Source organism: Triticum dicoccoides, chromosome 3B (assembly GCF_002162155.2).
Source record: "Triticum dicoccoides isolate Atlit2015 ecotype Zavitan chromosome 3B, WEW_v2.0, whole genome shotgun sequence".
NCBI classification, from domain to species: domain Eukaryota; kingdom Viridiplantae; phylum Streptophyta; class Magnoliopsida; order Poales; family Poaceae; genus Triticum; species Triticum dicoccoides.
Genome location: NC_041385.1, coordinates 787,258,947 through 787,284,389, shown reverse-complemented (window position 1 = coordinate 787,284,389; position 25,443 = coordinate 787,258,947). Strand labels below are relative to the sequence as shown.

Sequence of the window (25,443 nt, the reverse complement as noted above, 5' to 3'; positions counted from 1 at the left end):
AACCGATACTTCGGCTCCAAAAGGACTGGCGCGTATATATCTAAACCCTATTCGCCCCGCTCCCGAACCCCACACCCCAGCCAGCAGTCAGACCATGGACGGCGGCGGCGGCGGCGGCGGCGTGCGGCCAGCGCTCCAGCCCGCGGCGGCCGGAGGAGGGGCGTCGGGCGGCCCGGACGAGCCCCGCGACGCGCGCGTGGTGCGGGAGCTCCTCCGCTCCATGGGGCTCGGCGAGGGCGAGTACGAGCCGCGCGTCGTCCACCAGTTCCTCGACCTCGCCTACCGCTACGCCGGGGACGTGCTCGGCGACGCCCAGGTCTACGCCGACCACGCCGGCAAGCCCCAGCTCGACGCCGACGACGTCCGCCTCGCCATCCAGGCCAAGGTCAACTTCTCCTTCTCCCAGCCGCCGCCCCGCGAGGTACCACCACCACCACAAACCCTACCTATTCTGTATCTTCCCTAGATTCGGATTAATTACCAGATACGGCGAACCGGTGCACGACGCGCAGTTAGCTCTGGTGCTTCCTTCACTCAATTGGTGTTTGACGAGGAGAAGGGGCCGCTTTAAACCCTAGATCAGGGGGAGTAGTGCTGTGGACTTCAATTGGGGAAAATATAGCCATGACAGAGGATGCGCAGATGTGTCGCGGAAGGAACAAAAACTGATCTGTGCTTTTGAGATTTCAGTTAATTGCTGGGTCTTGGCTGAGAGATATTTTTGGGGAAAATTTAATTTCAGATGAGGGTGGATCCTGGATTAATTGGACGTGTTCCGCAATAAGAACACATCAAAGCCCCAGATATGGTGGTTGGTCAGAAGCCGCCATTCGTGACGCACGCAGAGATTGCGGTTTCGAGTCCTCGAGCTCATGACGAAATGTCGTTTTGTCCACACTTGTACATGTCTCAGGGACCAACATATCAGTCAATGCTATACTGAAATTATTATAAGTAAAACATAGGAGGGAATGGTGTGGGATTCAAACCCAGATTCATCTCAAGTAGTACTCTAGCACCACTTGGACCAAGATGACTCCTTACCCTTTAGGAAGCTGGAATTAAATTGGTGGGGTAACCAGGGAGTGCTGAGAGTTAAATCCCTGGGTCAACTAACCACTTGGCCTGAGAAAGATTTTTTTTTAAATAAAATAAAATCAAAGCTTCAGACATGGTGCTTGGTCAGAAGCTGCCATTCATGACGCACGCAGAGATTGCGGTTTCGAGTCCTCGACCTCATGACGAAATGTCGTCTTGTCCACACTTGTACATGTCTCAGGGACCAACATATCAGTCAATGCTATACTGAAATTATTATAAGTAAAACATAGGAGGGAATGGTGTGGGATTCGAACCCAGATTCATCTCAAGTAGTGGTACTCTAGCACTCTACCACTTATACCAAGATAACAACTTATCCCTTAGGAAGCTGGAATTGAATCTGGTGGGGTAGCTAGGGAGTGCCGGGATTTAAATCCCTGGGTGCAGCTAACCACTTGGCCTGAAAAAGAAATTAAAGGAAAAAAATCAACGCCTGAGAGATTCGAACTCTTGCAGGGAAACCCCTTGTACTTAGCAGGCACACGCCTTAACCACTTGACCAAAGCGTCTGTTGGTGTTATCATGACCTTCCGGAGCTACATAGTAGTATCTCTTTTGTTCCAAAAGTAGGTATGATATCTAAACCCGATTTGTTCCCCAAAACCCCATCAGCTATAGCAGATCATGCAAGCAGAGTCCAGTTGGGGCATAAGGTTGACATTCAATTTAGTCCATGTCTTGTTAGGAATGTTCAGCTGAGCCCATGTCTTCTTTGGAAAGTTGAGTGTGTATCTACTTAAGGGTCCAAATACTCAGGAACCATGAAAAAGTAGTTCCGTATACACAATGTAAGCTTTGAGAATCAAACAAAAAATAAATGCCTCTTCTGTTAGTGCAGCGATGCTGATTGTACTGTAGCAGCTGTCCTGCCGTTGGAATTGGAAACAAGATACTCAGTTTCTTTTTTAGTTAGCTTTACTCTTAAGATATATTATGTGTGTTATCGATAACTTTCATTGGATTTGACCCTCTTTATGAGTCAACTCAAATAATTGCATAGAAGGGAGAGCATCTGTTCGAGCCTCTAGAACGGATGATATTCCTGTGGCCAGGAGGCACTAGAGGGCTCGCAAGGAGGCACCATAGCCAGTGCATATAAGAAAGGTAATGGGATGGCAGGGAATAGAGATGAATGCGAGCTATACTGTAAGCACTGCTTACAAAACTAATGCTGCATGAAAAAACTGTTATGGTTACGGCGTAGAAATAGAGCAAACCAACACTGAAAGAACGAAGGTGTTGAAGAAGTAAAAGGCATGGCTAAATTCCAAGTAAAGAGAGGAACATGGCACAAGAAGCTTACCACCAAAGTGAGGACCAAAGATTGCTGCTGTGTAGCATGAAGCCAGGAATGCAGACAATCTGAAGCGAGCGGCCATCCAAGGCTTTACTTATAGAAAGGGATCATTGTGAATCCGTTTCAGAGTAGGGAGAAATAAGCCACCGAGAAAAATAAATAAAAAATTGCGACGCCTGAGAGATTCGAACTCTCGCGGGGAGACCCCATGTACTTAGCAGGCACACGCCTTAACCACTCGGCCAAAGCGTCTCTTGTTTCTAAATTATGTTTAACATTTACTTTCAGAGCTAAACCTGATTCTCTCCATTGGCCATGACACCTTTCCTAGTAGCCTGCCATTAGGGCCAAGACGAGTCCATTATCCTTTAGGAAGTTGGATCGACCGAACATTTGCCAGTTTGGTGGGTGACCTGGGACTGTCGAGGTTTAACTCCACCCGGGTGCAGCTATAAGCAGATGATGCAAGGAGAGTCCAGTTGGGGAGAAGATTGACGAGTTAGAATTCAATTTACCCCATGTCTTGTTAGGAGTGTTCAGCTGAGTCCATGTTTTATTTGAAAAATCGAATGCTTATGCTCAAGGGTCCAAAATGTTATGAACCATGTGCAACTATTTCCATATACACAATGTAACCTTTTGAGAATCAAGCAAGAAATAAATACCCTCTTCTGTTAGTGCAGTGATGCTGCTGATACTGTGGCAGGCGTCTTACTGTTGGACTTAAAAACAGAATACTCAGTTTCTTTATTAGGAGGCTTTACTCTTTAGATATATTATGTGCATTATCGATAACTTTCGTTAGATTTGGACACTCTTCACTGGTCAAGTCAAATAATCACATAAAAGGGATAGCAGGGCATCTGGTAGAGCCTCTGGACTGGAGGGTATGCCTGTGGCCAGGAGGCGCTCTGACGAGGTATCGGCAAGAAGGAACCAAAGCCAGTGCAGAATCAGAAAGGTGACGGGGTAGTGGGGAATAGAGATTAGGGGAAGACTCCTTTGTTGATAAATTGCATCAGTTGCCGCAGCTAGGGGACCTTTATATAGGCAACTCAAGACTAGTGTCCTGGACGGGTACAAACTCGAACTGCTGCTGGTTCTGTTGAAATGACTCTTTATCTTAGGGAACAAATGATCATTTCCTCAATACAGAACTCGTACTGTAGCATATTCCAACTCAGCTGTGGCTGTTGTGGCCTGTGGGCTTCCTCCTCTGGTACGGAATTCCTCACATAACATTCCGTAATGACGGTTACCTGCCAATTCACTGATGCACTGGTCCCCCCACTCCCACCCCCCTCCAATTCCTCGTCCTTGGGAACAGGGTAATCCATGGTTATACTTTTAGGAAAACATGAAACAGACAGGGTATGATTCTTAATGTGTATGAGGCTGGCATCTCAAGATATACCTAAAATGTTATGAATCATGTCAGGTAGTGGAAAGATATTAGAGATTAAGAGTCGTCGACAAGGGTACTCACTTGTGTGTTAGTTGCTAAGCGCAACTAAAGAAGTTCTTGCGTGTGTGGATAAAGGCTAAGAACAACTCTTTTGGTTATGCTTTGAAGTCAATGAGTGCCTGTTTTATGTTCTATCATACCCCTGGAAATTCTAAGTTGACACAAAGTACTCTATACGCATAGGTGGGCTGACAAGTCATTTTTCTGATGTCGCAGGTGCTACTCGAGCTGGCACGCAGCCGGAACAAAATCCCGCTGCCCAAGTCCATTGCTCCACCCGGCTCGATTCCTCTGCCACCTGAACAGGACACCTTGCTGAGCCAGAACTACCAGCTCCTACCTGCATTGAAGCCGCCAACTCAGACCGAGGAAGCAGAAGATGAGGAAGAGGGCGCCAACGCAGACGGTGCCAGCCCTAACCCAAACTCCTCGCAGGATCAGAGGGGCAACGAGCAGCAGCAGCAGCAGCCTCAGAGCCAGAGCCAGGGCCAGAGGGTTTCTTTCCAGCTCAACGCCGTGGCCGCCGCAGCTGCAAAGCGTCCCCGAATGACGATTGATCAGCTGAACATGGGCTGACTGGCTGTTGTGGATCGTTGGCTGGTCCCTGGTACTCTGTGTCATTGCTGTTGTAGATCGTTGGCTGGTCCCTGGGATCGCCCTTTCTGGCCATCGCCCTCCCATTTCACCATTCAGATTGTTCAAAAAAGTAATAATTCACCCATGAGAAACGCTGATGCTTCAGGAAAGGGAGCAGCGTTGCAAATAAGTGTATGTTGTAGCCGTGCACCCCAGGTTGATTAGTTTCTGTCCATTATTGTCAACTTGGTTTGTTTTGTAGATTATATTTATTTGTGGAACTTGAACTGTTCCGTTGCTGTTTCTGAATATAAAATCAGTGTTCCTATTTCCTATTTGGTGGGATGTGACACATATTTGGTGGTTAAATTGAGGACCTAAAGATATAGAGGGAGAAAAACAGAGAGAGAGAAAGCTGTAGTGTCAAATGCATATGCACTAATTTAGCTGTTTTCTTCATCAGAGTTGCCTTTCTTGTCAGGGGGAGGTGATCGGATGGGGTGACCTTGTGTGCACGCATTGCGGTGAGGTGGTAAAGGTGAATCAAAATGTAGAGAACACCAGCCCGTCTAGCTCAGTTGGTAGAGCGCAAGGCTCTTAACCTTGTGGTCGTGGGTTCGAGCCCCACGGTGGGCGTTCTGCCTCTATTTTTTTTCTTTTTTTTTTGTACTCTCGACGAATCGATTTCCATGCGCACTTCAGGAATTAGGGATGGACCAAGGCACTCCAGCTTATTTGGCAGCGGTACTTTATTTACAGCACCAACCTGTTGTAATTTATACACATTCTATGAACTGAGCTATGCAAGTCGTAATTTACTGCACGTAAATATATATTCACGCTAACACATTTGACATTTTGACCGTTCACCCGGGCCATCAAAGCCACGCCAACTCCAGGTCACCGAGTCCACCATGGCCGTCGCCGTCGCCGTCTTCTCCGGCCACGCCCAGCCCGAGCAGCTCCTCCAGATCATTGCCCATGCCCTCAGTCCCGGGAGCACCGAAATGCTGACCACCCACGCCGCCGCCGTCGCCGCTCCACGGGCTCATCATGAAGCCCAGCTCGATGCCCTCCAGATCGAGGTCGATCGAGCCGATGGACAGGCAGTCACCCAGCTGATCCTCCTCCTCGACGTGCTCCGGCGCCGCACGGCCCTGCTCGTGAACCCCCTCTGCTGCCGCCAGCACCGTGGTGGTGCACCGCAGCGCCTTGGTCCGTATCGGGCTGCTGCTCGTGCCCTCGGGCAGGGCGTGCGCCTCGCCGCCGGCCTGCGGCGGCGGCTTGGCCTGCGGGTGGTTGGAGCAGCCGGCGCCGTGAGACTGCAGGTTCCTCTTGCTCAGCGTGGTGTTCCAGTAGTTCTTGATCTCATTGTCTGTTCGCCCCGGCAGCCGCCCCGCGATCAGCGACCACCTGCCCACAGGCCACGTCAACTGTTATTACATGCTGACCCTGAATTAGCAAGCACTTGCAATTGATTAGCAGTAGCGAATTCTAGCTGGCCCTGTTTAATTTACTTGCGCCTGACAAGGTTAGCTGCTGCTTTTGCATACGTGACAGTCTGACTGACAGAGTGGTTAGTTGTTGTAGATCAGAGCCTTTTCAAGTTATGGTGTAGATTGATTAACAGTGGCTGTTGTGCCACACTGCCACATCTGGGAGGGAGTGGCATTTCGTTCTAGACCTAGCTCCATGGGAGCCTTTTCAAGTTATGGTGTAGTAGATTGTTGTTGTAGATCAGAGTGGTTGTGCATGCATGCATGCATGAATGAATGCATGTCATCATCAACTTTGCTGACCGAATAACTCGTTTACCTCTTGGGGCTAGGGACACGCACTCAGGCTGTCAGCAAGAGGTTGTTCTTTTCTTCAGGCATGGCTGAATTGGGAACATGCACGCTGACTGATATGGATAGTAGGTGTGTACAGGTGATCATGATAACTGGATCCTATATTCATTTAGCAGGCGTTGGCCTACTTTGCCTGATCATACATCTCTCTCTGTCTTCCATGTAGGGAAAAAGAGAGTGAAACTCCAACGGAAAGGTCATTAGCATGACCTTGGTGTTTATTACCAATATTTTTTGTGAAACAACTGTGACTAATTAATTAATACTCCTCCATGACCAAAGACCAACTTGTACACCTTCGTTCACACTATATATCACATTGGGAATATGCATGTAAATGCAAGTGTAACCGCAAGTAAACAACAATATACAATGCTTGATCATCTACACAAGAGAAAATGCGCATGGTACGGTGCAAATGAAAGGAAAACAACATAGATCTATGTGCACCTGTTGCCTAGGAGCCTGTGGAGCCTGACGATGAGCTCCTCTTCGTCGTCGGAGATGTTGCCTCTCTTGATCCCCGGCCGGAGGTAGTTGAGCCACCGCAGCCGGCAGCTCTTTCCGCACCGATTCAGCCCTGCACACAACGTCTCAGTAAGCACGACCATCTCGAGCTATGCTAAACCAGTGATCTCTCTCTTTTGCCGCATTCCTTGTTTCAGCCACCTGGCCGCGCGCTTCTTCAAGCATACTCACACACACATACACTCTTTGTTTCAGTTGCAATGGCTAGAAAGAGTTCGGAGGAGAGATCGGTCAACTTAAAGAAAATCGCACGCATAATAGACAAATGTATGTATTGATGTAATGTTCAGAGAAGAGCAAAGATTAGAGACGATGGTGTGTGTACTGTAACCTACCAGCTCGTTTGGGAAGGCTTCCCCACTTGCCCTCGCCGTGATCGTTGATGTAGGAGACCAGGATCTCGTCCTCCATTGCCGTCCATGCCCCTCTGTTCAGGCCCTCCTTGGCGCAGCATGGCTTCCTCCCCATATCCCCTGCCCCTCTCTCGGTGTCGGTGTGTGCATGTGTCTGACAGAGGAGCGCTCAGCTGTTCATGTGTATATGTATGACGTTCCTAGATGGGGGCCTATTTGAAGGTTAGATGAGGCTGTGTGAACGAAACCGTAGTAATTAGGTGTTAATAGAATGGTAATCAAAACTGATCAGTGGCAGGTCTGCCGGCCCTTTCTCACTGTCAGAATGATTGGGACATGCGTGCGCGCAGCTCATCTGTTGATCCCTTTTTGGTACTTTCATTATTTCTTGAAATGATGGAAAAAACCTCGGCCCATGCATTGAGTGATGCACACAACCATATATTACTAATTATTAAAAATACCGAATAAATTGGCTTTAGAGAAGAAGACGAAAATCTGAGGCCATCCACATTGGATATGCGTCGCGACAACATCGACTCTATCCACCTAACCTAACCGCAAACATAACTCTCCCCCACCCCCCACCCCCCCATCACCCTTTAAGAATAATCCCCAAAGCACTCACACGGATGGATTTATTTATTAATTATTAGTTGATGTTTTCCTATGATCAAGTAAATCGTCTTCAAGTCGTCCATAACCGTGGGCACAACTAATCGAATAGATTTAACCGTGTAGGGATGCATCGTTACCCATACATGCTCAGTCGTCTCTTAATGTCTGTGAGTAGCACACTTCATGGTGTATGCCTGGCCGATGGGAGAAAAGCGATTCTCCCATGTACGGGAGATCCGGTGCATGCATACGTCGTTGGTTATGCTGCAGATCCGAGTGCATGCAAACTATGCTTCATCGTATACGTATAGACTATGCTGTTCGCATTAATATAGCATGGTATCATGTCAGTCCACTTAATGCCATGCATGCGTCTCTCTCTCTCTCTCTCTCTCTCTCTCTCTCTCTCTCTCTCTCTCTCTCTCTCTCTCTCTCTCTTTGCTGCTCACAACCGGTCTGACAACATCTCCTCTCTCTTCCTCTCAAAATCCATCATTTTTAGTTTCCTTTACAAAGTTTAAATTGTTCATATCTTTAAAACCAAAATATTTGAACCCATCGCATCAAGACCTTTAGAACAAGATCAATCTTGGATAGATTCTAAACATGTTAAAATTTCAATGTGTTGACACACTTTTCACTAAATCTATTTCACTAATTATATTTTTAATGATCAAATCAGTTTTTGAAATGAATTTTTAATGAGTGAAATACAAAAAATGAGTGAAATTATTTTATTTAAATTAGTGTTTTTTCAGAATGAAGAAAATTTAGTTTTTCTAAATGAGTAAAAGCAGTGTTTGGAATGACTAAAATCAACATTTTGAAGTAAGTGAAATATGTTTTTTTTAAATGAGTCAAAACAGTCTCTAAAAATGACTGAAATATGTTGATGAAATTTAAACTCGTTTAAAATATATTCAATATTAACCTTGTTTTAAAAATCATGTTGTTAGGAATTCAAATTTATAAAAATATTTTAAAATGGAATTAATATTCAAAAAATATCAATGAATTAATATCTCACAAGAAAATATAATGCTAGCTTTTGTATAGATAGACCGATTCCACGGAGGGATAACATTTGCATTACTGGGCCCATGTATCACTATTCTCAGTTAATGTTGATGGATAGTTTCTAGACCTATGGATGTGGTATTGTACAAAGAGTGCCAACTAGACCATGCACGGGACCTCCCGTGCATGAAAGAAAATCTAGTAACCCTCAAAAAAAGAAAAAAAAAAGAAAATCTAGTCTCCTGGCAGATGGTGATCGATTCCACACTCCCCCTAGGCCGCAACAAGTCCAAGGAGCCAACTGATTGCGTTGTACCTGAATTGTGAGTCGGACCCTAGCTCCGAGCCGGACCCAACCTTTGTGAGCAGGGCCAAGTTTGACCTAGGAAAAATCTAAAACTTCAATTGTTTTGGAGTTGAGGTAGTAAAGAATAAGATGAACATATAAGACCAAAGGTTTTCATACGTGGAAATTAACCATTAACCGTGTTTTGATTAAGCAAGTACTCAGTACTGAGGGGATATGAATTTACAGTGGGGTGCTATGCGTTTTGTGTCTTACCCAATATGAAAATAATCATGTCAAAGCTAGTACGGATCTAGAGAGTCACACGCCACCTGGCCTCGGAGGTCGGAGCAAGGTAACAGTAAGGCCAGTCGTAGTGGGATTCAGTGACTGCCCCGCCACTCACGAAGTCAGTAGGGATTAGTGTCCTACTAGCGTGGCCCTGCCGAGGTGGCGGTACCTGTCTTCGGCTCGAGCGCGCGGCTTAACGGGTGGGCTTGCGATGGTTAGGATGGCACCAACGGGGATGTAGAACATCGTTGGTCAGCTTGGAGCTTGGACGGTAAGACTACCGGGAGCACTAGTAGAAAAATGGCCTTTCGTCCCAGTTCGTAAGGGCCTTTAGTCCCGATTCTTGAACCGGGACTAATAGGTCGTTACTAATGCTCTTGGCCTTTAGTCCAGATTCTTACACGAACCGGGACAGATGAGCCTTCACGTGACAGCTGCGGCTAGCCCAGGCAGGGGGGCCTTTGGTCCCGGTTGGTGCCATCAACCGGGACCAATAGGCATCCACGCGTCAGCAGCTAGCTGTAGCTGAGGTTTTTGTTTTTATTTTGAAAGGGCTGGTTGTTAGGGGTTTTGGGGGTTAATTTAGGTTGTTATTAGCTAGCTAATAGAGAGAAGTGTCCTCTCTTATATATCTCCGTGCTTGGTTTATCAATGCTACTGCTATGCCTAATGTTAACATGGCTTAGATTGAAGTGAAGGCAACATGTGGTGCATGTCGAAAGTAATACTAATCCTAACTTGATCAAGTTTGGATTGTACTACTTTTGACATGTACCACATGCATGTTGCCTTCACTCAATCCAATTCATGTTCATTCCACCCGCTCGCATCATGCATCATCATATATAATAACAAGTTCTACTAATTAATCATCATCATACAACTTCTACTCGTTATTAATAACAAGTCATACGATCATCGTCCTCATAGTCATCGAACCAACCCTACTTAATTGTTATTAGCACATGATCATCATTATGAGGTATAAATACCCTTTTTAAGGTAAAGTAGCATAAAACAATATAGACCCTGACTCTCCATTATGGAGAATGGAGATCATCATGTCTCCAATTCTTGCGCTTCGCTTCCTTTTGCTTCCAAGAACCTCCTTACGACTGTCCATACATTTTTTTCATTCTTTGATTGTCATGTCTTCACTTCTTTTAGAAATCCGATATGGACAGTTGAGATTCGTAGGACGACCTGGTTGTATGTTCAAAACATCAAGGCGACCGTGCGTATACATCAGATGAGGCACACAATCATTCGGGATTATCTGTTGAAAAACATAGTAATAATTTCGTAGTTAGCAATGATGTACTAGTTTTAGAAGTATGCAAAAGATGCACGGATGTCGTAATAGTAAAAAAATCTTACTAGGGTATCTCCATGGTAGTTACCGTAGTTCAACACATGCACTAGTGGCACGTATTGACCATGATGTTGAGGAGTTCGATTATAGATATTGTAATTCTCAAGATCATTACAAAATGCGATCAGATGATTCTTCTCCTTATAAGTTAATTCTGAGCCATCGGTGTAGTGGGTTTTGTCTACCATCTTCTGCACATTCTTTGAAGAATGAAAATAAGCTGTCAATGGAAATAAGTTGTCAACTATTTTGAAATAAACAATATAAATTACTTAATAACTATGCTTGAGAAGCTCACATAGAGGAAGAATTGGAAGCGTATCAACAAGGACCCAAATGTCCATATTGTCTTGCTCGATTTCAGGATCACCAAGATCCATGGTGACAAGCATACCCTTATCAAAATCATACATCTTGCAAAGTGCTTCCCAATTTTTGCAACCAAAAGGGGTTACACTCTCAGAATTGTACAACTTTACTTCAAAATCCACACCATGATGGGTCCTTAGGTGAATTTTCTTTGATTCAATACTTTCATGGTCTTCAAAACCCATCCTCTCCAAGACATAGCGTCTTGCATAGCATGGGATAAGCTAGTCGAATTGGAAACGATGAAAAGTACACGTTAAAATAGTTGAAGTCGTGCTTAATTACGAAAAAAACTATAGTCGTCGTTGCGTACCGTTTCAACATCGAAGGTCTCCTCGAGCTTAATGCTGAAGCTTCGATCTTCGTCCAGCTCAAGGAACCTATCACACATACCTCGGTCGTCTGGCACCAGTCGCACTCCCCCGGGCGTTTTTCGTCATCCGAGTACGACATTTCCTATGTTCATAATTCAAATATTAAACTTGTACGATTAAATATATGTACTAAAAAACTTTCAGCTCTCATGTGGTGTACATATTCGACCGTCGGTGATGGTAGCTCCTCCTTTCATTCCCGAATGCATTACACCAAATTGTCTAGCACACGGGAATGAAGGAGAAGCTACCCCCACGACAACAGTCGGGATTCTTCGTCCTCTCATATATATATATATATATATATATATATATATATATATATATATATATATATATATATATATATATATATATATATATATATTTAGAGACTCTCCCTCACTGATTCCTCTAGGTGGAGACTCGACAGACTTAAAGTCAACCCGAGGACTCATATATATTGACATGGAGATTTGGCTGGTCTCACCTCGAGGTCGGAGGGGGGTCGGTGACGGGGATGACGGCGCGGATGAAGGAGGGGGCTCCTAGATTTCTGCATAGTGCTCTCCAATTTTAGCATTCAAAGTGTGAGTACCTTTCAAATTTGAGCATTCAATAAGCAGAACCAAATCGTAAAATAAAGTAGTATTCAAATTAGCATGCATTCAATTATAAGCAAAAGTACATCATCTCTTGTGTCCGTACATCGTCGAATATTATCACTAGTAATACTCCTCGAATACTATCATACATAGCATCGCTAATACAGCTAAAACCGTAGCGCCCGACGGGTATCATCGCGGGCGGTGGAAACCCAAAGAGAAGGAACCATCACAGGATCATAGCTCCAGTGAGATCCCTGAAGAACCTGCCAGGTATTGTCAAACCTTCCCTCCAACGCAACCATGTAGCGACGGACGTGCTCGTCCTCCTCGCTGACACGGTGACGTACCACCTCCGCGGTGTCCGGAAGCCTTGGCACCATCACTGGCCCATGCGATCGCCACCAAACAAGGATCGGGTCAACAACGGGCTGGCTCCTCACCAACCTACGCCCCCCGGAAGCTAGCACCTCCCAATACCTGCCCGGCGGAGCCCAGTCCCAGACATGGCCCCTCTGATCAAGCCGGTCTCCTCCGCCGAGTCGACGACGAGGATGCGGGATAGGCATCGTCAACGTCGATGCGGGATTAATTGCTTGAACTAAAAAAATAAACTAGTTCTATTAATTTTCTTACTAAAAATAAACTACTTCTATATATAGTAAAATAAAGTAATTTTATTAAATCCACTAGTTCAACTACTAAGCACTTACTATAAATAAATAAATTAGTACTTACTAAAAATATACTACTTCTATAGTAAAATAAAGTAGTTTTATTAAATCAACTAGTTCAACTATATACTAAGCACTTACTATAAATAAAATAAAGTAGTACTTACTAAAAATAAACTAGTTTAACTAGTTCTATTATTTTTCTAACTAATTATATTAAACACTTTTTCTTCTTATTTGCCTTTTTCCTCTCATGCTTTTTCTTCTAAATATGAACATATACATATAAATGACTTTGATCATACACAATTTTCCTATACATACACAACATAAATTGACAAAGAAAATTCGATGAACAAAAAAATCATTAAAATTCTATGAACAAAATTACAACAGAAAAAAATCATAAAAATTCTATGAACAAAAAAAATCTTAAGAAATTGACATATTCGATATTTGCATATATATGAACATACAAACATGCATATTCAACAATAATATCACCAAAAAAAATCTATGAACAGAAAAAAAATCTAACACAATATGAACAAATTACACAATATGAAAAAAAATCTAACAAAAAAAATCTATGAACAAAATCTAACTCAATTAACTATACACATCTAAATTAACTACACATCTAATTAAATTAGCAAAATTCATATAAGCTCAAGGGGATGGCGACGACGTGAGGGGCGCGGCGAGGGAGACGGGCAGGTGACGGCGACGGCGATGGTGCGTGAGGGGCAGCGCGGCGACGGGCGACGGTGAGGGGCGGCGCGGTGACGGGCGATGAGCGAGGCAGGGCCGCCGGCGTCGCAGGGCATGGGGCGAAGACAGCGTCGGGGTGGTGCGGGACAGCGCGGGGCGACGACTACGACAGCGTGGCGAAGAGGGGCAGCCTGGCGGCATCGGGACGGGGAAGAACGAACTGAATGAAATTTTCACGAGAGCCAGTTATATAGACGAGACCTTTGGTCCCGGTTCGTGAGACAAACCGGGACTAATGCGTCCTTTCGTCCCGGTTGGTGCCACCAACCGGGACCAAAGGCCTTTTTTTAGCAGCCCAAAGGGCGGGAAGCAGAGGCCTTTGGTCCCTGTTGGTGGCACCAACCGGGACTAAAGGGGGGCATCACCAACTGGAACCAATGCCGCCCTTTAGTTCCGGTTGGTGCCACCAACCAGGACCAAAGGCCTTGTGCTGGCGCGGTGTGGTGGGAAGTTTAGTCCCACCTTGCTAGCTGAGGGAGCTCAGCACCTGTTTATAAGCTGCGGTGCAGCTCAAGTGCTGAGCTCCTCTCTAATATGCAGGCATTAGTTGCCTACCCTTGTCACTACCGTGTTGGGCCTATTGGGCCTGCAGGCCTGCATCCTAGCCCATGTACAGATGGGTTTCTAGTCGTATGCAGGCCGTGTGGCCCATTAGGCGGCATTTTTTTATTTTTTCTAGTATTTTTTTGTTTTTTGAATTATTTATTTTCTTTTGATTTTTGCTTTATTTTTTTATTCTTTCTGCTTTTAGCTCAGAATAATTATAATCTTTCTGTTACTCCATTATTTTCCAAATTTGAATAGTTTAAATTTTAATTCTTTGAAATTTGTGTGAATCACTACTTTGTGAATAACTTCACTATAAAAATATATTTTGAGTGATTCTTTTTCCTGCTATTTAATATTACCGCGTTTTATCATTATAGTCAAAAAAAGATTTTGTTATTTTAGTTTTTATAAAAAAATCTTTATGAAAATTCTTTTTGCTACTAAAGTTTCTAACAAAAAATTCTTTATGATAATTCTTTTTGCTTTTCATGTTTTGAACAGAAAATACCTTGATAAATTTAGTTGCATAAATTTTATATATTTTTAGTTTAAAAATACTAGAGGTTTATAAAAGCTTTTTAGTTGCTTCCTTTTGCTATTAGAGTTTTATCAATGCATTTACTGGTTTTTTTGAGCTATAAGACCTTAAAATTGAAAAGCATTTCAAGTGAACTCTGAAAAGGTTGAAAGTTAGCATGGTATCATCATTTCACCCACATAGCATGTGCTAAAAAGTTGAGAGGGTTATGGGAAAAATTGGATACACTTCGTTTACAAAACGGACAATCTCTTTCGAAGTATCAGGGTTTCATATGGAAACTCATCTGTTACAACAGGCATTTCAAATGAAAGTTGGCATGGTATCATCATAATAGTTGTGGAGAAAGTCTTCACTTTTTCTTCGCTTGTGTCCTTTCCTTATTGCGCCGTAACCATGGATAATCTTCATCATTTATCAGGATGCTTGGGTTAGCCTTGACTTTGAAGGGAGGAATTTCATGAAACTTTTCATAATCTTCGGACATGTCTGTCTTGCCCTCCACTCCGAAGATGTCCCTTTTTCCTGATAGAACTATGTGTCGCTTTGGCTCATCGTATGATGTATTCGCTTCCTTATCTTTTTTTTTCTCGGTTTGGTAGACATGTCCTTCACATAGATAATCTGTGCCACATCATTGGCTAGGACGAACGGTTTTAGTGTACCCAAGATTGTTCAGATCCACTGTTGTCATTCCATACTGTGGGTCTACCTGTACCCCGCCTCCTAATAGATTGACCCATCTGCACTTAAACAAACGGACCTTAAGATCATGTCCGTAGTCAAGTTCCCATATGTCCACTATGTAACCATAATACGTGTCCTTTCCCCTCTCGGTTGCTGCATCAAAGCGGACACTGCTATTTTGGTTGGTGCTCTTTTCACTACAAGAAATATGCTATCTTGTGACCTCCACTATTGATCACTGAAAGGTCATAGTTTTTCATTTGCGACCGTTTTGTGACCAAAAATAGAAGGTCAAAAGTTGGCGGTCGTAAACTGAAATTAACGACCTTCTCACTGGACGTTTTTTTTACCAAAATATGCATATTGTTTTGTTTTGGTCACTAGCAGCCTCCCCAGGCCACGTAGGCATCCGACGTGGCAATCTGATGTGGCACAAGAATCAGCCCGGTCCAATTCGATTTTCTACATGGGCCTAGCCCAACAATTCAGCCTATTTGTGTTTTTTTCTGTGTGTCAAGTTTTGGTTGGGTTCATGGGCCAAGCCCTATATTGCAGCCTTTTTTATTGTTGGTTGTGGCCTTTTTGTCTAAACGAATTTAGTTTTTCTTTTTTTTCCAAAAGAAGGGTCCACTAGTCAGATGGGTCCCAGTTGTCAGGTTCTAGTAACAGGTTCCCATTTGTCATGTTGTGGTAAGTGGGTCCCATCAATTCAGACTCATATTCTTCATATTTCAAGCATTATTTAGATTTTCGGAGACAAAAACACACATGATACTTAAATAAGAGCAACCAGATCACATAATACAAGCTCTATCCATTCCAATACAGAAGACCATACTGCTTTACAAGATCTACAAGTGTAACAAGCTCTACAATTGTAATACTAACAAGCTCTACAAGTTCTTAGATTCAGACTCCTAACAAGCTCTACTAGATGAACAACATGCCGGACTCGCTCGACGACCATAGTCAGGGCTGGGAACAAACAAAACAACAACATGGCTTCCACTGTCATCCTGTTACATGAATCAGAGAAGAATTAGAATAACTGGGGAAAATATATGTCGTAGCTAACAAAGTAAGAAACAATAGTTAACAAGTCCGAGTCATAGAAGCTAGAAGCTAAAAAGCATGGACACGCCAGAATCAGCCGAACTTCCGTCCTGATACGGCAGGATACGGGGATACGCTGGGATACGCCGGGATACGCGAACTAAGCCGTGTCCCATGATTTTTGATTAATAAAAAGGAAAAAAATACAGGGATACGGTGGGACACGTCTGGGACACGTTTGGGACACGGCCCAGCCCAAAACCAACCTCGGCCCAACCCAATACCAAACCCTATATGTCTCCCGCACGCTCTCGTCATGAGGACTAGGTGCTCCCTCCCAGGTTGTACTGAACGAGCCGCCGCCGCCGACGACACCTGGATTCGGCGACCGCTAGCCCCAGCACCAGCAGCCTTTACTCTCAGGTGTAGCCTCGCAGGTAACCCAACAGCCCCTCCTATTTCTCAACCTCTTCCTCTTTTATTCATCATATTTCTTCCATTAAGCTGCTGGATCCTGGATGTTGCTTGCTATCTTGTGCTGCTGGGTTGAATGCTTGCGCTGCTGCTCCATGTTGCTTCAAGTATGTCTTGTCCTTTAATCTTTCAAGTATGTCTTGTCCTCTAATCTTCTTTACTGTTTGTGTTTGATATGTTTTGCAAGATGGATGCAGCTTGCAATGACAACATGACATTGGGGGATGAGGATCAATCAAGGACTTGGCAAAAAAGATTTCTTTCTTATTAACTTTCTGTCTTAATTCTATATTACATGCGATATTTTTATTTTATTATATATATACTCGCCGTATCCCCGAATGGCTGTTTTTGGAAAATGCCGTATCCCGTATCCCCGTATGCGTATCCCCGTCTTTCGGTCCCCGTGTCCGTGCTTCTTAGGCTAGAAGTGTCCCTTCAGAGAGACGAGAACTTAGAATTGATGCATGGATCTTATTCTAAACAGCATAAACACCATGGCAATAACAAATTAACAGTAACAAGATCAGTGTTAGCAGAATTAAGTACAAGGCAATCACGGGTACCAATCCAGTGCAAGTTAATAGAGAAAATATGTCAAAGTTACTCAGATTTACTAATGTGTTTTTCATACTACCAAATTGAAGGTAAAAGATGTGTACTGATTCAACACTGCAAACTAATTTCTGAAAGCTTTACCAAAACATTGTTTAGTCGCTTGGTGCTAAAGCGATAGATGTTGAACACTAACTGCCAGTGATAGTAACAACCAGCAGGTACTAACCAGCAGGTACTGCACCTGCGACTGCCATCACTAGCTTGGAAGCAATAAGCATAGCATAGGTAGGATAGGAATCATCCTGGTTGTGTGTTCACGAATCACCTAATAGGTGTCGTGCCGCATAATTGATTTCCTGAACTCAGTATGCTACACTTGTCTATCCCAAATCAGGGCTCATGAATCCTCATCAAAGTGTGAAATTTTACCTGAAGTAGGGCAGTGGCCACGTCGAAAACCACGAATAGGTCAATGGTCTGCGGGGCATGAGAAGCACATCAGGAACCCGGCAGTCGCAAGTGGCAGACGAAAAAAATACTGCTAGGGAATCTGTACACGAATGAGGCATAGAACAGCAAAATAAGATATATATTCATGATCTTCACAGCATGAATCCAAATCCTACGGCTGATACTGGCCCTTTTTATACTACAAAAGACACCTGTACACGACCATTGACACCGTTCAAGAATCACAACAACACACTAAGAACAATGACAGGCTCCGCAAGCCTGTGACATACTGTACACGGCAATAGGAGCAAAAATCTAATAAATTCATTACAGGCTTGCCAATAAAAATAACAAGTTACCTACATATGGACCAATGCATCATAATTATCAGTTTTAAACACTACAGGATCAGACCGACTGACCGAGCCTGATGAATCAATAGGTGTGAAATGCATTGACACTTTGCCTTGTCTTAAAATTGACAGCTATATTAATTTATGTTTATACTCATTAGAGATAGTCATAATATTGGGACGTGGACAATCATCAAGATAACTCTAAAAGAGTTTGACAAGATATGCAACCGAAGTCATAGATCCAGAACAATAAAAATAATCACATTCTATTCTGATGAACACTTATTTATGCTGGATCTCGAATATCACAGACACTGTAGTTGCCGGGCAACTATATCTGCACCATTCTAATGCTTAAACACTGTCTACATGAGCATTTTAATACCACTCACCGTTCATTTGACCACACAAATAATCTGGCAAGCACGATGCAGATGCCACCCAGGTAGGCGATCAGTTTTTCTAGACAATAGACAATAGACAATAGAGCAGTCATGCCCTGTGCAAGTTAACAAATGCAAGGGAAACAAGAAGCTTCAGCAGCTTTTAGCTGGAAAACTCTCAAGGTTGACCTCCCCAACAGCTTCAGCAGCAGCTTTTAGCTAGCAAACAAATCAAGTCAGTTGGTTCGACAAAGGAAAACAAAGCAAGCTTATTTTCTTGACTATTTACAGAACTTGTAATAGAAAAGTAAAGTGTTGGGCATGCAGAAAAGGGCAAAGAAGAAAGTCGATGCCAATCACAACTTCTATAGATGGAGATAAACAGAAATAGATAACATTTCTTACATATCTAGCTACAGCCCAACTTGTTCATCATATTCAGTCATGTCACAGTTGAGAGTAAATGTTGACAGTTTATGGACATTTTGCTAGAAGGACATGTCACACTTGTATTCACATGCACATTGATCTCATGGATCAATTGAAGGCAGTTTTTATTTATTCGCATGCACTTTAAGTCAAATGGGATAATCAAAGACAGACACTCTCTATCCAAGTGATTTTAGTACTAGTGCCCGGAACCAACATGTGGTTTACCTGATTCAGAAATTCATCCAGCCTCTTAACTAGCTGTATGATGCTTCCTTCAAAAATGTCAGTCATTTCTGTCACCTCTCCCAAGGTGGCGCCCTGTGAGAAAAATGGGACTCTACACAGAATATAACTACAAAAACTGCAGCAGCAATACAGATGCAGAGCAGCAATACAGACGGAGGAGATATCTTGTGATAGCAGGCATCCCATAAGCCGCAGAAATGGCCAGAGTAGTGTCACCTGCAATAAGTAAAATAGAAGAACCAAATTAATCTAGGATTACTGGAATGTGTAGCAGAATTGATGCAAAGAGATCAAAAGGGATCTAGATTAATTACCCTGTGAGAGTTCATGGGTTGACGAGGCACCTACACATGTTCAGCCGCCCTTCCATGACCACCGGGGTTCACCGCCCTCCTCGACATCCTCAGCTCCTTGGTCGCCACCCTGACCGATCGGACTGGTCCACTCGCCTAGGCCTCTCCCCTCTCCTCAATCACCCTGCATCGATGATCCGCCTCAGATAGAATAGCCCGCACTCCAAAAAATCATAGAGAAACAAACCACACTCTGATTTGAAATCAAGTGCAAGAATGGCTGCAGCACATACGACTAGCATGTTACGGTTGGTGGGTGATGTGGAAAATGCATGTGAAGTGCATAAATCACAGAGGGGTGTGTACAATACACACCATCTCGTCGGAAGCTAGTTTATACCTCCATCAACACCTCCCCCTCCTAGCATTCGTTCATTAGCAGCACTAACTTGCCAAAATAAATCTCAGTTATATAATTCACTGTTGAATACAGAGAAAGATAATTGCTTCTATGCAAAATGTTACAGATGGAAGTAACAAAAGGATTTAGTAAAATGCTCACATAATAGATCATATCATCCAAGCTTGCAAAGGCTTAAGATCTAACTGGTCGAATGGATTTGTAATAAGATATTGGATTTATAAAGTTGTTGCAGAAGGGACTGCAACTTTCATGATAATTTGAGGCTCAGAACTCAAATTCCACTCCATGGTAAATAAGCTGACAGTCATTAGGGAACTTGATTCAGACTTCTTGGTGATGCCCTTAATGGCAGGGGGAACCAATACGGACATTAAAACAGAAAATAAGCATAGCTAAGAAGACCCTATTCAACAACCCAGACCTAGGCAAAGGACTGTTCCATCTGAGAAGCTAGCCTAACTACAACGCCATGTGATGGTTCTAAAACTGGGTTCAGTTCTGATCTCATGCTCAGATCCTATTCAACTACTCCGTATTTGGTAAAATACAACTCGACCAATCTCACCTATCCAAGCATATCTAGATACGCAACCAGTATTGCGTGGAGGAGACAAGGTGGGATTGGATGATGGGATGGAGCGGAGGAACTTACGATGGCGTCGGTGGCACCATCGACGAACCAGAGGGTGATGTCGCCCTTGTGTAGCTTCAGCCCGCCGGCCCCACTGCAGCCGATGGGGACGAGGACGAGGGAGGGCACGAGGGCCTTGGCCTCGTCAGCGGTGTCGGGGCAGATGTTGCCGAGGATGCAGAGCTCCATGGCGCGGGAGCAGCGGACGCCGGGCAGGTTGACGGGGAGCCGTGGCTGCCCAAGCCCCGCCCCGCCGATGGAGAAGGGGGCAAATCCCTCCAGATCGAGGCCTAGATCTGTGTGGGCTTGGCTGCGAGCCCACTGTCACCGTCGCGGGTCCAGAAGCACCGCCTCGCCGGGGAGGGGTTGGGTGCGGAGGCGATGTGAGAGGGGATGGATCGAGGTGGCGGCGGGTGTGTTCTGGGGAGAGGGGGAGAGAGAGGCAGCGATGGAATGGGGAGAGGGGAGAGAGAGGCGGCCTGCTAGGGTTTGGGCTGGGGTACTGAGATCTGAACGGTGAGTGAGAGGCGTTGGATCCACTGGATACGGACGGTTCAGATTAGCTATAGTGCGGTGATCCGTGTGAAGAGTTCTGATTGGCTCAGAAAATCAGTGATTTATGAAAGAGTTTCCAAGTACTAAAAATTGAGGGATTTTGTGAAGCAGCTACCAAAAATATATTGCAAAAGGGTATCACACAAATTTTCACTTGAGTTAGACCACATTATATGGATGAGCACCAATTTTTATGCATTTCTGATCTTTCTAGCTATTTTTTATCATTTATCTAGTGCCCAAAATGAGTTTTTTTCTCAAGGATCTACCATATATTTGTTGTAAAATTGGACCAAATCAATTTTCTAAAATACTAGGCCATATTTAATTCACAATTGACCAAATGGTTGGGTGTCAAAAGCTTTTATCCACCTCTGGTGAAAAAGACAAATTTCCGCTGATTCACCCGGAAGCGGGTCAAATTTGAACTGTAGCTACCTCATAGTTTGCTCTTTATTTTTCCAAAAATCATTTCTAGGTAAAGAAGTATCTATTTAATCACAGAAATACCAAAAAAATTCTAAGATTCAACCACTAGCTAGGAACGGTCATGCCCGCCGTTTTGACCGCATTTTGAAGCGGACATAAAAAATTCAAAAAAAATCAAATAATTGGAAAACCTTCGCATTGTGTCATTATATGTGACCAAGTTTCCAGGAAAAATAATAAACTTGTAATACAACAATTATTTTAAAAAAGTGTTCTAAAAAATGAGCTATCATGCGTGAAGATTCATGGCTTTCAAGCCAAATGATCAATCTTATGGCCACATTCATGGCATAGTTTGTTCAAATGATCTCATATTGTGCACAAAGGTGCATATTGGAATTCCAAACAATGTTGCCTAAGGGAGTTTTCATTTTCTTTGCACGGAAAATTCATTTTCCATTTTTCGAGTGCCCGAAATGAGGTTTTTTTTGTGAAGGACCTACCATATATTTGTTGCAAAATTGGACCAAATCATTTTTATAAAATACTAGGCCATATTTAATGCATAATTGACCAAATGGTTGGGTGTCAAAAGTTTTTACGCACCTTTGGTGAAAAAGACAAATTTCTACCGATCTAGTAGGAAGAAGGTCAAATCTGAACTACAGCTGCCTCATAGTTTGCTCTTTATTTTTTCTAAAAATCATTTCTAGGTACATAAGTATCTATTTAATCATAGAAACACCAAAAAAATTCAAAGATTCAACCACTAGCTAGGAACGGTCATTCCTGCCGTTTTGACCGCATTTTGGAACGTGCATAAAAAATTCAAAAAAAATCAAAAAATTGGGAAACCTTCACATTGTGTCAATATATGCGGCCAAGTTCCCAGAGAAAATAATAAACTTGTAATACGGCAACTATTTTTAAAAAGTGTTCTTAGAAACGAGCTATCACGTGTGGAGATCAATGGCTTTCAAGCCAAATGGTCAATCTTATGGCCACATTCATGACATAGTTTGTTCAAATGATCTCATATTGTGCACAAGGGTGCATATTGGAATGGCAAACAATGTTGCCTAAGGAAGTTTTCATTTTCTTTGGACGAAAAAACCATTTTCCATTTTTTGAGTGCCTAAAAGGAGGTATTTTTGTGAAGGACCTCGCAAATATTTGTTGCAAAATTGTACCAAATAAATTTTATAAAATACTAGGACATATTTAATGCACATTTTAAAAAATGGTTGGGTGTAAAAAGTTTTGATCCACCTCTTGTGAAAAAGACAAATTTCTGCCGATTCAGGTGGAAGCGGTTCAAATTTGAACTGCAGCTGCCTCATAGTTTGCTCTTTATTTTTTCCAAAAATCATTTCTAGGTACATAAGTATCTATTTAATCAGAGAAACAACAAAAAAATTCCAAGATTCAACCACTAGCTAGGAACGGTCATTCCCGTCGTTTTGACCGCATTTTGGAACAGGCATAAAAAATTCAAAAAAATTAAAAAATTGGGAAACCTTCGCATTGTGTCAATATATGTGCCAAGTTCCTAGAAAAAATAATAAACTTGTAATACGGCAATTATTTTTAAAAAGTGTTCTCAGAAACGAGCTATCACGTGTGGAGATCAATGGCTTTCAAGCCAAATGGTCAATCTTATGGCCACATTCATGACATAGTTTGTTCAAATGATCTCATATTGTGCACAAGGGTGCATATTGGAATGGAAAACAATGTTGCCTAAGGAAGTTTTCATTTTCTTTGGACGAAAAAACCATTTTCCATTTTTTGTGTGCCTAAAAGGAGGTATTTTTGTGAAGGACCTCCCAAATATTTGTTGCAAAATTGTACCAAATCAATTTTCTAAAATACTAGGACATATTTAATGCACAATTAAAAAATGGTTGGGTGTAAAAAGTTTTGATCCACCTCTTGTGAAAAAGACAAATTTCTGCCGATTCAGGTGGAAGCGGGTCAAATTTGAACTGCAGCTGCCTCATAGTTTGCTATTTATTTTTTCCAAAAATCATTTCTAGGTACATAAGTATCTATTTAATCAGAGAAACACCAAAAAAAATCCAAGATTCAACAACTTGCTAGGAACGGTCATTCCCGCCGTTTTGACCGCATTCTGAAACGGGCATAAAAAATTCAAAAAAAATCAAAAAATTGGGAAACCTTTGCATTGTGTCATTATATGTGGCCAAGTTCCCAAGAAAAATAACAAACTTGTAATACGACAATTATATTTAAAAAAGTGTTCTCAGAAACGAGCTATCACGTGTGGAGATCAATGGCTTTCAAGCCAAATGATCAATCTTATGGCTACATTCATGGCATAGTTTGTTCAAATGATCTCATATTGTGCACAAGGGTGCATATTGGAATGGCAAACAATGTTGCCTAAGGAAGTTTTCATTTTCTTTGGACGAAAAAACCATTTTTCCATTTTTTGAGTGCCCAAAAGGAGGTTTTTTTGTGAAGGACCTCCCATATAATTGTTGCAAAATTGGACCAAATCAATTTTCTAAAATAGTAGGACATATTTAGTGCACAATTGACAAAATGGTTGGGTGTAAAAAGTTTTGATACACCTCTCGTGAAAAAGACAAATTTCTGCCGATTCAGCTGGAAGCGTGTCAAATTTGAACTGCAGCTGCCGCATAGTTTGCTATTTATTTTTTTTCCAAAAATCATTTCTAGGTACATAAGTACCTATTTAATCATAAATACATGGTTTGGTGGCGATACGTCGAGGTTTGGCGGTGGCCGAGGGCCCCAACTCTAGAGCACGTAAACTCGCATGCCCGCCGCGTGGTCACCGCTTGACCGTGGCGTTGCCATGTGTTCTGGGCGACGTAGGCATGTCTAGTGGGTTGGGCACTCCCCAGGTAGGTGCTAGGAAGAAAATTACAACATAAGATTCTCACGAGGAGACCGATCGATGCTCAAACATGAATTAGCAGCCAAGTGTTTGATTAGCGGTACGGGAAATGTATATGGCTAATGGGCGTGAGTTTTGGCTGAGGATGATCAGTTACTAAGAAGACCGTCTTCACTAATTTTCAGCTCAAAGGGAGGAGCCTAGGTGGTACTTGTTTTGCAAAGTACCACACTGGACATAAATACGAATGTTGAAGCTGGGCTCAAAATAATGAATGGATTGAGCTGGCATTTGGTGGAGGATGGTTATTTGGGCATAGGAAAGCACTGTAGAAAATGGATACTATTTGGACATGCCAAAGTGGTACTTCCTTCACAAAGTGCTGCTCTGAATAGAATAGGAAAATGAATACTGTTGAATTATTTTTGAACTAGGCAACGAAGGTTTTTGACATATTTGATGAAGATATGATCCAAACAATTTATGAGAATTTTTTGGGTATTTTTGGAATAACATAAATATAGGTTGCTTCACAACCTAGGGCAAAAATTGACACATGGACATGACACATAGGCAAAACTGATGACATGGCGCCTAGTCATCACAACCCACCACAATTTACAAGGCCATGACCATCTATATTGGTTGTTAACAACTAGAAAGAAGGCATCAGACTAGCGCTGTTTGCTTTATGACCATTTCATGTAAGGAAATTACGACCTTTCTGACCAAAATGGTCGCAATGGTTTAGGGTTTGGAGCCTCCCGAACAGCTTTTGACTAATTGGTCTGAAATGGTCATAGATCTATAACCAATTCTTCTAGGGTCACTGACAGAAGGTCACTAGTTGATATATTTCTTGTAGTGTTTGATCTTGGGCGATCGTGTAAAATGTATTCCCATTTATCTCGTATCCATTGTAAGTCAATAAAGTCGAAGATGGTCCCCTGGACAACGAGTACAGCCCAGCAC

At 42.9% G+C, this 25,443-nt stretch overlaps 2 protein-coding genes and 3 non-coding genes across 5 annotated transcripts; 2 read left to right on the top strand and 3 right to left on the bottom strand.

The window, feature by feature from the left end:
* Positions 1-83: 83 nt before the first annotated feature.
* LOC119278485 (transcription initiation factor TFIID subunit 9-like) lies at positions 84-4,793 on the top strand. Its single transcript, XM_037559836.1, has 2 exons — positions 84-421; positions 4,080-4,793. The coding sequence occupies exons 1-2, from the start codon at positions 95-97 to the stop codon at positions 4,437-4,439; spliced, it is 687 nt and encodes a 228-aa protein (XP_037415733.1). The 5' UTR covers positions 84-94; the 3' UTR covers positions 4,440-4,793.
* Positions 1,529-1,610, bottom strand: TRNAS-GCU. The gene has a single exon. It is a non-coding gene; the product is annotated as a tRNA-Ser (tRNA).
* TRNAS-GCU lies at positions 2,569-2,650 on the bottom strand. The gene has a single exon. It is a non-coding gene; the product is annotated as a tRNA-Ser (tRNA).
* Positions 4,794-5,002: 209 nt separating the features above from the next.
* TRNAK-CUU lies at positions 5,003-5,075 on the top strand. The gene has a single exon. It is a non-coding gene; the product is annotated as a tRNA-Lys (tRNA).
* Positions 5,076-5,165: 90 nt separating this feature from the next.
* LOC119282259 (transcription factor MYB1-like) lies at positions 5,166-7,337 on the bottom strand. The gene is made up of 3 exons (XM_037562549.1): positions 7,153-7,337; positions 6,740-6,869; positions 5,166-5,852 (listed from the first exon to the last, which is right to left on the bottom strand). Exons 1-3 carry the CDS (start codon positions 7,283-7,285, stop codon positions 5,318-5,320), a joined length of 798 nt encoding a protein of 265 aa, XP_037418446.1. The 5' UTR covers positions 7,286-7,337; the 3' UTR covers positions 5,166-5,317.
* Between the last annotated feature and the right edge of the window lie 18,106 nt (positions 7,338-25,443).